The 13,475-nt window shown below is 46.4% G+C and overlaps 1 protein-coding gene across 5 annotated transcripts in view; it reads right to left on the bottom strand.

The window, feature by feature from the left end:
• The window catches only part of col6a2 (collagen, type VI, alpha 2), a 111,190-nt gene that overhangs the window by 67,452 nt on the left and 30,263 nt on the right, over positions 1–13,475 (bottom strand). For all 5 annotated transcript variants that reach the window (XM_072483073.1, XM_072483054.1, XM_072483064.1 and 2 more), the window contains 8 exons: positions 10,286–10,306; positions 7,003–7,068; positions 5,883–5,936; positions 5,749–5,793; positions 4,469–4,495; positions 2,090–2,116; positions 1,910–1,954; positions 343–396 (listed from right to left, as the gene is read on the bottom strand). In XM_072483073.1, the coding sequence (XP_072339174.1) occupies positions 343–396; positions 1,910–1,954; positions 2,090–2,116; positions 4,469–4,495; positions 5,749–5,793; positions 5,883–5,936; positions 7,003–7,068; positions 10,286–10,306 (339 nt within the window). The remainder of the gene's footprint in view (positions 1–342; positions 397–1,909; positions 1,955–2,089; positions 2,117–4,468; positions 4,496–5,748; positions 5,794–5,882; positions 5,937–7,002; positions 7,069–10,285; positions 10,307–13,475) is intronic.

The raw sequence follows: 13,475 nt of genomic DNA, 5'->3' as shown, positions 1-13,475 counted from the left end.
GGGAAGCTTATGAAAGTAAAGTTGGGCCAACACCTGGAAGGGGTAGAACTTGGACAATGCATGTGGTCAGAGGCCTGGAATGAAATAAGTTAATGAAAGGTGAGCTTAGGTGGTCAAGCGATCGAACAGCAGCAGAGGCAGTGCGCAATTGTAGAACCTATATTTAAAATCTCTATTGCGTGATGCTTTTCAAATTTCCAAAGCTAATTACAAATAGGCTTAAATAAGTTGTAGAACCTCGATTTTAACATTTTGCATTACTGTATGTGATGAGAATAAAAATGGTTATCCAACTGTACAAATCTCCAAAAAAAACATAAAGCAATGAACTATTTAAGTTACCGCATCGCCAGGGTCTCCTTTGCATCCTGGAGGTCCAATACGTCCAAGTTTTCCCTGAAATCATCAACACAAAAACATTATTCCGATCCCTCCGAATGATCTAATCTTGCCAGCAGCACTATGTTTGCAATGCTACTTGATCGAAATTTATACACAATAAACATTTTTGCACTGCATTTTAAAAGAGGTAACTACTGAGTGCAGTTCGAGTATCCTTTATTCGTAAATCCGAAAACAAAACACATCCAAAAATCTGCACTTTATTTGAACCCCATCTACCTTTAGCGCAGGAAGTCTAGTCATCAGTCTCCACTGTTTACCTTTATGTGGTCAACACATCAAAAAGAAACTTATTTCAGGTATCGTATATTTATTATTCAGTGATACATCTGACTTCCAGCCATTTTATTTACTTTAGACTATAGCTAACCTAGACTTAGGTTGTTGTAATGCAAGTTTATATGTGGTATGCAAAAACCAAAACTATCTGAAGTCCAAAGTGGTTGCCATATGCTGTACACCACAGGATAATATAAGAAATAGGAGCTGGAGTAGGCCATTTGGCCCTTCAAGCCTGTTCCATCATTCAATACGATGGTGACTGATCTCCTACAGCTTCATTTCCCACACTATCCTTTTATCTTTCAATTCTCTTAATACCTTAAAACCTATTCATCTCTGCACTGGATAGACTCAATTTCTGAGCACCTCCAGCCTTCTTGAATAGAGAATTCCAAAGATTCATAACCCTTTGGATTAAGGAAATTACTCCTCATCTCAGGTTTAAATGGCCTAATCTGAGACCGTGACCCTGGATGACCGTCTCCTGCTAATGCGCAGCTCAGTCAGGTATACGTCGAGGCCCCTGAACATTTTACTCCAGACGTCCGCATAGACCATCTCATGAGCTAATGCGGTGAGCAAACATGGCGTTTATCCATTTCCGACACCCGATCAACCATCTTGAGTGGTCTTGGAGTAAGATGGCCAATGTAATGGCGAATTGGAGACCCGATGAAACAGAGGTGAACCTGCCCATTCATTTCATTCATCTCCTGTACAGCTGTCATGAGTCCAAGGAACTGGAGGGCGGCCACCTGGTCCTCAAACCCGGTTTGTCATTCAACGAGCTGATGGTTGATCTGTAGCTAAAACCTTCACCTATGTGTCTCCATTTCTCTCCTCGCTTGCAAAAGTCCATCAATCCCAACTATAACATGAATGATCGAGCTAGCATCCACCACATTGTGCATCGGACTTCTATCACCCTTTGTATGATAAAGTTTCCCCCAACTTCACTTCTGAATAGCTCTGATTTTAAGGTTATGTCCCCTTGTTCTAAATCTCCTCCACTAGCAAGGGAAAAAAACATTTCCCTATCCACTCTATAAAAGAAAGTTTTACACCTACTTGGTTCCTACTGGATTTGAATCCAGCTCCTGGAGGTGAGGAAGAATTATTACCACCACTCTCACCCAGTCCACAGCAGGATTGTAACTGTAAACTACATACTCCAAACAATTGGCTGTTTAATTCCCTCTATACCACATGGGATCAAAGAGCCTACCTTCTGTCCGTTGATCCCATCTCGGCCTGGTAACCCAGCAATACCCTACAGGATACAAGAGAAACAATGGCAGAGTGTGAGTGATATGTAGACAGCACCACGCTTTAAAGGAGGGAAAATATTAAAATGAGCTAATGAGAGCATGAGAGAGAAAGTGTAACATGAAAAGAGAGATCTCACCTTCTTTCCTTCAGTTCCGATTTCACCCTGTAATCAAACAAAAAATATCACGTTAATGACAATATTTAAGCCTGAGAAAGTTTCAATAATGCGGGCAGGAGCATTTGGCTTGAGATTACCCCTCTGTTCTGAAGATTAAGGCACCTTTACACTCAATGGAAGTCCTAGGCCAACAAGCAAGTAACGTTGCCATAGTCCCAGACGACCATAGGCTGTTTTCCACTTTGAGGGGGAGAGCTGACTGGTGGTGATTTGACCTGAGGATCACCACACCTCAGGCGAGGGGCAAGGTTGAGAGGCAGGCTTTCATGAATAACTTCAGCTGGTACAGGAATTGAACCCGTGTTACTGGCCTCGCTCTGCATCGCGAACCAACTGTCCAGACAACTGAGCTAAAGCAGCCCGATACCTGATGCTGGAACAAGGTGACTGCAGATTAGAAACTTCCAGTGCTGAACTTTTCCCCAAATTCATTCATTCTTGGAAGTTCGGAACCAACCGGTTTGACTGGCCAGAGTTCAGCTTTGAGATTTAAAAAAAAACTTTCCCCTGGAGTTCTGATTCCTCCGGCTACTTCCTGCACACCCTCCTGTGTTCTCTGACTATGTGATGCTCGCCTCCAACTTCATGAAGAGAAAGTAACAGCACTGAGCTTCCATGGGACTGGAATCTGTGCTCAGGAAATTGACCTGTAAGGGCCTCAAACTGGAGTTGGTTGACCTGTTGCTCCATTATCGGCAATCGATATGCACCAATTGTGGTGCGGGTTGTCTCTGAGGACCTCAATTTTAATTTTGCCGTATCCATGGGCAGATCCTGTGTGTACTAACCATGAGCAGGCAGTGCAGCAGTTCTGCAAGGGCCGCTACCATAATGGGCGCAAACTGCTGTTTTGATCCTATATTTACATACAAACATACGAATCAGGAGTAGACCATTCGGCCTCTCGAGCCTGCTCCACCATTTGCTACAATCATATCTGATCTGATCAAGGACTCAATATCACTTTCCTGCCTACATTACCGCCTGTAAGCTTTGACTCCATACTCAGTCAAGGATCTATCGATACAAACATACAGATTAAGAGTAGACCATTTGGCCTCTCGAGCCTCACCGTCAGTCATTTGATATCTGTAGAGCTGCAGTCATGCTCCTCCCACTGCGGGCTGTTCCCCAGTCGGGCTCACCTAACCTCTCATCCTGCTGCATGTCTCACCTGCACCCGTCACTGGCACCCAGGCTGTCAGTATCCCGGGGCCCAAAACAATCAAGCTGCCGCGAGGTGATTGCAGCCCCCCCCCCCCCCCCTCTCCTCCCCGTGCGCAGCTCACCATTAAATCCAAACAAGGCCATTGCCTCAAGTGGCGGCTCTCTTTTCCATCATTCAGCTTGTCAGTGTGTTCTGAAATTTGGGCATCGGAGATCTAGCCAAAGGTTTTTGGCATTTCGGCCACACGCTCCCAAAGCTTCAAACCAATTGTTGTCCATGTGATACGTAGGATGGAGGGCAGCGAGGGGAGGGGGTGTGGTGAGGAATATTGGGTGGCAATGTGCCCATTTATCAGACTTGAAATATGTGAAGTGAAACAGAAAAGGTAAGACTGTGATCAGAATGGTCGGGAGGCCTGCCTCACCCAAAACTGAAACCAACAACTTTTAGTCACATGAGAGCTTGTGTAAAATAGGTCGATTCGTTTACTCCAAGCTGGGGTTGGCATGAAACTGGATAGCCCCTGTTCTGGATTGGTTTCAGGAGATGGTTCTGGGTTGCAGGAGAAAATAGGCCCAAAACCTTTGTAAAGCTTTGTAATCTGTGGAGCTGGGAAGAGAAGGAGCTCTCCCCCTGCTGGCTCCACAAAACAATTGCAGACTACTGTCGGTCCTGGCCTTGCCCCATCTTCCTATTAGCATGCCTTACTACACACCCACCAGTGCCCCCCTCCTTTCCCAACCCACAACTGTCTCCCCCATTCAAAATCTGCAAGATATTTAAGTCACTTCTATGTACTGCTTTGCTGTTGAATGGTTGTCTTGTGGGGTGGGGGTTGGGGGGGGGGGGGGGGGTCCTGTGTTGGACATGAAACCACTGCAGGTGATGGGTGCTCTGTACACGCCCAACCTGCTCTCTGAATGCCCAGTTGGCATCCCCAGCTTCCCCGTGAAATCCAAATCAGGTACGGTGTCACATTTGGTACACAGGCCACATGCTGGCAAAGCCTGGCAGGCATTTCTGACTTGCCAACCATTTTGAAACAGGGGCCCGATGCCCCAGCCCAGGATCCAGTCACCAAACGTTCAAAAACACGTCAACAACATCATCCAGCTACTAATGTGTTAACCCTTGCATTTGAACATAAGAAGTTTAAAAAGATGTCTTACCTTTTCACCCAACATTCCTGGATAACCCTGGCAGAGAAATAAAACAAAAAGAAAATGACATTAACCCAACCAATCAGAGCAGAGATTACTGGTACGTCTCAATCGAGGGAGCGGCAAGCATCCAAGCCACGAATGAAGTTGTCAGGGTGATTCACAGGACAACGTGTTCATTGAATTGCGAGATGTCATGCTGGGGAATGGAACACTTTCTAGTTAGATAACTCGGAACCTGGGCACTAACCAGCGTAGTGTGAATCACTCACACGTCATGAAATCTGCCTTATTTGTGCACTATTAAAATGAGTGGAATGAAAATTGGGCACGTTCTTCAACAAGCAGGCAGTCGACTTTGTCAGATTACCATCCAGGGAGTGACAGGGCCAACCCTCAGCTCCATGCAGGTCAGATGCAATGTGCTTAAATGCAGAGCGTTGGCATGGCTTTCCTTCTCTGCACCTTTGGCTGGCAAAGCTGATGAAAGTTTGAAATACGTGAGGGTTAAAAGAGAAAGGAAATAAAAGTGAAATAGTTATCTGTAAAAGTGGCCGCGAAGCAGTCACATTGCTATAAAAACCCAGTTCATTTATATTCTCAAGGGGAGAAACTTTGTCTCCCTCCCCTGGTCCGGCCTATGTCCAGTCCCACCTCCATGTGTCTTATTTTCAATGGTTCTCGTATCTAGGGATGGGCAATAAATGCTGATTATCGAGAGATACCAGAATCCAAAGAATTGTAAAGGAAACATAAAGGGGTCGAAGTTACTGTGCAGGATATTAGTGAAACATTAGGAACTGTGGTTTTTCTTTGAATTCTATTTAAACCCATTTACTAAAAGGGCTGGCCAATTCCTCTGTAAAATTTCACGTATGCATGCATGGTCATTACTAACATCTTACTGTATGCGTCAACCTCAACATTAGCCGTATATTTAATTAATATGATGTCCAATGCATTTGATCTTCACCCATTCAGGACTGTCCTACTTGTCACTTCTGCCCAACTGCCCACACTCCACCCCTCCCTCCGTTCCTTATCCCTTCCTCTCCCACAAACCCAAGAGCCGTCAGTAAGCAGGATCCGTGTCTGCGCACAGGGCGGAGGTGTTCGCAGCCGAGAAAATCCTCACAGGCAGAACAAACAGCTTGGGAGGTGGAGGGATGACGAGTCTGGACCCTCCTCAGGCTTGCCGCCATTTTGTAAATGGGGGATAGGAATTACTGGAATCCTGGGAGAGGCCGCCAAGCCGAGCAAAGCAGCCAGCGAGCAAGCGCATCTCTTACCTTAGGACCAGGGAATCCAATGGGGCCTTCGATACCAGGATCGCCCTGCATGAGAAGAAGGAAGAATTTTATTCACAGATATGAAAAAGAGCAAAATAAACAAAAATGAAATCTTGTGATAAAATGACACTTACTTGCCGTCCAACTAGGCCTGGATCACCACTATCACCAGTTCTTCCCTTATCTCCCTATAAAGACAAAGACTGTATGATATTGTTTCACAAATCCACTTTCTAAATTCAAGTCTTTCTTCCTAATGACAACTTTTTCTGTTTCTTAAACATGTGCAGAGTGTTTCATTTACAGGAAATTACCAGGGAGTCGAGTGATTGTTGTCAGATCGGCAAAGAAGGTGGCCATTTTGTGTTGTTGTGCTCACAATCTTCAATGATTAGTTAATCTGTTGCTGGTTAAGGGTTGAGCGTTGGCCAGAAGAACAGTGAGAACTCGCCTCTCCTCCTTTGAGGAGTGCCTTGAACTCTATTATTTGCATCCAAGAGGGTAGACGAGGCCCCGGTTTAATGCCCCACCTGAGGAACGGTTCCTCGGACAGTGCAGCACTCCTTCTGTAAGTCTGCTCAATGAGTATTGTAGTCTGGCTTGAATCCACAACTTGATATTTTAAGAGGGTGGGTGTACCACCGACCAAACTAAGCTGGCAACTACATTTTTGAAGATTGCTTGTGACAATTAAGGCTCCCATAAATGATCTCTTTTGTTCTCTCCCCCTTCTGAAACACCGACTCCCTCTCAGACATTGTTCCAGCTGGCCATTTAATAAGTCAGAGTTTTGGACAGAGAGTGTCTACAGGCTGTTAATCTATAGCAGCATTATAGCCGAATACCTCACCCCAAAGCAACACTCAAATGCAAACTGCAGGGTCCTCGTGCTGACTGGCCGAGATATGTCATTCAGCAGGAAAGGAATGGAGATCCTCAAGGCCCCAGAAGCTCAGCAGCTGAGACTGGGGTAGACGCAGATATCACCAATGTCGGGGAGCAATCTAAGACACCCTCCTTGATGACCAAGGGAGTCGACGTAAAAATATGCAGTGAGTCGAAGATACAAGTTTAAATCTTGTAGTCTTGGAGTCATATTACAGCACAGAAAGAGGCCTTTCAGCCCATCGTATCTGCACCAGCCATCAAACAGCTATCGATGCTAGTCCCATTTTCCATCACTTGGTGCGTTGTCTGGAGTCTTCAAGTTCCTGTGTTGCTCTTAAGTGAAAAACAATGTTTGATTCTGCTTACCTTCCGTCCTTTGAACCCCTTTGAGCCAAATCCACCAGGATATTCCAGACACTTCATTTTATAGCACTGAAAAGGCACAAAGAGTGCAATAGTTAATGAAGGAAATGGTTAATCACTGAATCAATATTCAAGCAAGGCAAGATTCTTATTGAATGATCACCATTATATCACAAAACGAGACTTAAATCTCAGGCAAAAGATTTTCAGTCGACCCCACCTTTCTTTAAATAGGAGTACTATCAACGAAGGAGACTTTCAATAGGAGCACCTCTCAGTTACAAAACACTAAAGGGCGTCATAGCAACAGCATTCACATCTCCATATGCCAAGTTTAGGAAACAGGGACCAGGCCTCCATTCCTTCTGCGTGGCCGTGGGATTTCACTCATGTTGGGTTAAGTGGGTGGACTTTGGCTGGCACTTGTAGGTAAGGGCAGGGATAGATGGTGGCACAATGTCTTTGGACTAGAAATCCAGATGCCCAGGTTAACCCTCTGGGGACATGGGTTCAAATCCCACCGCAGCAACTGAAATCTAGAATATAAAAGCTAGACTCAGTAATGGTGATCATGGCAGCTATCATCGATTATCGTAAAAACCCATCTGGTTCACTAATATCCTTTAGGGAAGGAAATCTACCATCCTTTTCCGGCCTGGCCTATATGTGACTCCAGATCCACAGCAATGTGGTTGACTCTTGACTACACCCAGAAATGGCCTAACATTCCATTCTGTTCAAGGCAACTGTAATATCCTGCACAGGTCCTATGGGGTGGAATGATTGTCTTCTCTGTGGTGCTTGCGGAGTGTGAGCTCCCCTGCTGGGGGAGGGGGATCTCAATTAACCTCTGTATAAAAGGACGGCCAGAACAGGAACCCGGTAGGGATCTTCCGGCAGTGTACATATAGTGTTGTAAATAAAACAATGTTTCTTTATCTTACTGGGTCTGGACTCCCTGGGCTGGATTCTCCGCCGGCGGGATGCTCCGTTATGCCGGCAGCCCCGGGGGTTTCCCGACGGCGTGAGGCTGCCCCACAATGGGAAACCCCATTGACTGGCTGGTGTTACGGAGCATCCCGCCGGCGGGGTGAATCAAAAATGTGGCGCAGCGGGAGGGAGAATCCCGCCCACTGTGTCCTTATTAAAGCAACAAATTCTGGCCTTGTAATGTCTGGCCCACCTCTCATTGCGGAAGTTTAAAGAAGTACAGGCCTTCAAAATAGTACTATTAGCATGGAGAGAACTCCCTGCTCTCTCCCTTCATTCGCCAAATTGACAGCGAGTGTTGTCACTCCTGCAGGATTCAGGGGATTTTGAGGAATTGATTAATCTCCAGGAAACCCGAAGGGACATTGAACAAAAAAATAAACAAATGTGATTTTCTTTCCTTTTTCTCTAAGCATTTTCATTTACAAATTGTTAAATGGGAATCAGGTAAGAAAATGTCTGTTGCCGTTTCCATTTGGTTGCAAGAAGGCAGTGTGCCTGGCAGATTGACCAATGGCTGGAGTGTGGGGGTGGGGGTGTTTGTGGAGGGATGTCATGTGATGAACCCTCCAGGAAATACACCCAAGCAGAGTTGGTAAGAGTAAAGTTGGGTGCCCACAAAATTTGGAACTGCTGTTCGTACCCAAGGCCTTGGGAGAGTCCACAGCGGAGAGTGGAGGTAGCACATTCCAACTACCCTCTTCCACCTCCTCTCCTACGATGCTGAAGTCTTTCAGGCCTCTCCTTGAGATCTCCAGAAGCTCCCAATCAACACAGCCCTAACAAAGACACATACTCTCACTGTCCTGCCTCTTCTGCTGCCAGGTAGTGCCTCGCAGGCAGCCCAGTACTAGGAGGAGCCTCGGGCAATGCTCATGGCAAGGGAGAGGAACAGGAAGCCTTTGTTGGTGTGGGCCTTGACTTGGGTCGGGAGGGAGTGGAAAGCAGGCAGATTTTCTGTTCAGCATTTCCTTCATCATGTCTCTGTCAGTGAGATTGTCAAGCTAGTGGTTATCAACAGGGCATTGGGATTGGCTTCACGAAGGAGGCCATAAACCCTTTTTGTTTAGGTGAGATTGGAGGGATGGAAGTCTAAATTCAACACAAGCTATCTGGCACGAGATGGGATTGGATTAACCACCCGGTTTATTTTTGATAATGGAAGGATAGGGGGCTGGGGTGGGCGGGGGGGGGGGGGGGGGGGGGGGGGGGGGAGTTTAAAATGGACAGCTAATCCAATCCTGCCAGAGTCCCGTTAGGCTGATTAGTTTAAATTGACTCACCTTTGACTTCATGTACGAGTCCAACAGCAATGGAAGAACCACTGGATTGGATCTTGCTGCCATGGTTACACCACAATGCTCTGGGCACCCCGTCCGCTGCTGCCCCCACCCAAATAACTTTTATTTAAGAAAATGTAAAAGTCTCCTACTTTCTTGGTTTGCACCAAAATTTCCAAAGTAAATAAAATCGCTAAACACCTCAGCATGGGCGAGGAGCGTCCAGTATGATGAGGAATTAAATTTAGTAGCAGTGCCAAAACTCGATCCCACATGGTAACACAGAGTAGTTTCTTCTTGACGTCCCTCTCTCAATCTCTTTTCTCTCTCTGCTCATTACTTTCTTCCCCTCCCCTTCGGGTTCCATCAACAGCACGTATCTGCACTGTTCTGCTTCACGGCCCAATTTGATTGCTCTGCTGCTAGCTCCACATCTGAGACACCCATGCTGATCCCATTTTCCTTGACTACTTATTTCTGTTGATATTTGTCTAACCCCCATTGCGATTGACACATGTTCAACAGCCAGCTGCTTGCGGGAGATAAGCTGTATTGCAAAGTCTCACCAGCGTACTTCAAATTCTTAAAAGGGCCAGCTTACCTGGCCCTGACGGTTGTGGAGATTCAATTCCCTTAGTTGATGAGGCGGGGTGGGAGGATGTTGGGGTGTGGAGGGGGAAGGAGACGAGTCAGTCTGGTGGATATGCTGACAGCACAAACCGAGGAGTATGGCGCCAGAGTTTCCAGTACATTGGGACTTCCCCAAACTCCTGGTACCTGAAAAGGTGGACAACATCGCCTCTGGAAGGACTCTGCCTTAACTGCTGGATGGAAGCAGGAACTGTGACTGTCAAAACCAATCCCATCCAGGTCGGACATTCTGGCCCACAAGTTGAGAGGTAACTGTGGCTTTAAGAAACACCTCGCTTACTGATGCGCAGAAATATTACCAGTGTTGATGGACTGGACAGAAATATAGTTTAACTTGAATAAAATAGAAATTTAGTCACACTCACCTCGTTGAAAGACTCGGTTTTCTGTAAAACATAAATCAGAGGAAAAGCCAGTCAGAGGAGCTCATGGTAAACAGGGCAAATTTGAACATTAGATCACCAAAGCAAGTGGCTAGCGCGATTGGTACTATACATTATAATATAATAATCTTTACTATTATCACATTAACACTTCAATGAAGTTACTGTGAAAACTCCCTAGGCTCCACATCCGGCGCCTGTTCGGGTACACAGAGGGAGAATTCAGAACGTCCAAATTACCTGACAGCACGCCTTTCAGGACATGTGGGAGGAAACCGGAGCACCCGGAGGAAACTCATGCAGACACGGGGATAACGTGCAAATTCCGCAGACAATGACCCAAGCCGCTAATCGAACCTGGGACCCTGGCGCTGTGAGGCAACAGTGCTAACCAATGTGTTACCGACATTATAGTCCTATAGTCTATAGTCCCAGCATCTTCCTTCCCCATCACAAACTTAAAAGGGGGATGTGTCCTTGGGCTGGCATGGACAAGATGGGCCAAATGGCCCCCTTCTGTGCTGTAACTTTTCTATGATTCTATTCTATGAGTGTTGCATATGATACTTTGAAACTTGGGTAATAATTTTAGGGTCTGTTGTTTCTATGGAAACGAGCTCTTCTCTATAATTGGAGTATCATTTTCTTTAGATCCAAGTGCAGGAAATGTAGGCCAAGACTTTAAAAAAAAAAAAATTTAGAGTACCCAATTTATTTTTTCCAATTAAGGGGCAATTTAGTGTGGCCAATCCACCTACCCTGCACATCTTTGGGTTGTGGAGGTGAAACCCACGCAAACACGGGGAGAATGTGCAAACTCCACACGGACAGTGACCCAGAGCCGGGATCAAACCTGGGACCTCAGCGCTGTGAGGCAGCAGTGCTAATCACCATGCTGCCCCGGCCAAGACCTTTTTGATCACTGTTGACACTGGCCAAGTGGGAAGGATGTAATTCACTGCCTTACTCACATTCAAGAACTACATGTGCTCCTCATGCATGTTAGACTGTAGACAAATAATATTGACTAAGAGGCTGAAGATATGCACCTGACTCCAATTGTTGCTGGTCTCAGACTGACAAGAAGTCATGGGACAATACATCACATCGTGTCAAGGTGATTGTGAGTGACAGCAGTTTAAGATATGCATCCTTAATCATATCCCAACAGGCAGCATTTTAAAATAAAAAATATAATTTCCTTTCTGTGTTGCTTTGGGGATACACCTGTAGATAATATTACATGTACTCAGCAGTGTGACCTCCTGCCAACAGGCGGTGTCAAGCATCAGTCAGGTGAAATCCGGCTACCAGCAGGAGATTGTAAGGCGTACATGAGGACAGTCGCACGCAAGTGTAGTTCCAGGAGAGTTTAATGTAACTCTGTGATAATGGTCTGTATAAGATTCCGATCGTTACCTTACCACATGTTCATTAATAAATCATTGTTCTGGCTAAGTCACCAGCTGTTCTGCAGATTAATTGCAAGACAAGAACACAGAACCCAACATGGTACCAAAAGTGCTGAAGATTTGAGGGTACCGTCAGAAAAGGCGAAGTTAAGTTGGCTGAAGAACTGACCTAGCGAACTGCATCCATTGGCGACTGAACGCAGTAACAGACACTGAAGTTCGAGATGGAAGGTTTAAACACACCCCACCAGCTTCAAGTCTCAGGTAGATGAAAACTGGCGTGTCTTCAAACAGCAGTTTAAGCTCTATGTATCGGCTCTTGACCTGCAGGCACAGCCTGACTAAAGGCGAATTGCATTGCTGCTCATGGTGGCGAGTTCACATGCAATTGAAATGTATAATACTTTTGCTTTTGATACTGAAGAGGAGAGCAAGAGATACGATGAAGTCATTGGGTACTTTGAACCCCAAAAAGAGTGAGACATTTGAGAGATACATGTTCTGCAGGCGTACCCAAGAACCTGGTGAATCTTTCGACAGTTTTGTCACTGAGTTGAGGCTGAAGGCACAGTCCTGCAACTTCAGTAGCCTGAAATCTTCTGTGATCCACGACCAAATTGTGTTTGGTATATCAAATAATAAGCTACGTGAGAGGTTGCTGCGGGGAGAAGATTTGATATTTGAACAAGCAATAAAGGTTTGCCATGCGAGTGAATGAGCTGCACAGCAAATCAGCACACTCAGCTCGAAGTATTTTGGTGGCAACATAGAGGAAGACTCCAGCGCCATTAGCGTTGTGATGCACGTCATAAAGAAATGTGGTCTCAGTGCGAGCAGCCATTTTAAGCGGCTGACAGGAGCAGCCATCTTGTGCCAGAAATGTGGCAATCGACATGGCCCACGGTAATTTCCGGCATTTGGAACAGTCTGTTCGAGGTGCGGCGATGTTGGTCATTTTGCAAAACCGTTTTTGCATCCTGCAGTGGACCAAATCAGATCAGTCGATGCGGTTGATGAGATGTCTCTGGAGGAACAGTTCATCATCCATCTCATTGCAACCAAGGGCCAGGAGAGTCCGACCCATGAAGATGAAGATAAAGGGCGGGATTCTCCCAGAGTGTCCATGCCGTCGTAAACACCGTCGCGTTTTACGATGCCGTGAACCGGCCGCTGCCAGGACTATTTCTGGCCCCTACAGGGAGCAAGCATGACGCTGGAGCGGTTCGCGCCGCTCCAGCTGCCGATCCCGGCGCGAACTGCGCGCCGCTGGATCCGCGCATGCGCAATGGTGCCGACGCCAACGCATAGGAAAGGAGGCCCCCAGCTAGAGAAGCAGGACCGCCGATTGGTGGGCCCCGATCGTGGGACAGGTCACATTGGAGGCACCCCTGGGGTCGGGCCCCCCCTGCCCTCCCACAGGCCGCCACCGACCCTGATGTGTTGGGTGTTCTGGATCACATACAGGTCACCAACACTTGAAATAGTGCAACACTATTTTATTGAATCATTAACTGTTTAAACATACTCAGACTGTGGGTTAATACGATACTAGCTTTAACTAAAGACCTTTGCCTTGTCCTAACCAGTCGATGCACTCAGCACATGGTGAATGTCCGTGTTGCAGGCTGTGAGCTCTGTCCTCCTAGCTAGCTGCAACTCGAATGAGCGGAAACTCTGATGCCCCCTGTCTTTATAGTGCGTGTGCTCTCATTGGTGATTGGCTGCGGTGTTGTGTGTGTTGATTGGTCCCACTGTGCGTC

Source organism: Scyliorhinus torazame, chromosome 2 (genome assembly GCF_047496885.1).
Source record: "Scyliorhinus torazame isolate Kashiwa2021f chromosome 2, sScyTor2.1, whole genome shotgun sequence".
Classification (NCBI taxonomy): Eukaryota; Metazoa; Chordata; class Chondrichthyes; order Carcharhiniformes; family Scyliorhinidae; genus Scyliorhinus; species Scyliorhinus torazame.
Note: the sequence above shows the minus strand (reverse complement) of the source record. Positions and strands in the feature narration are given on the sequence as shown.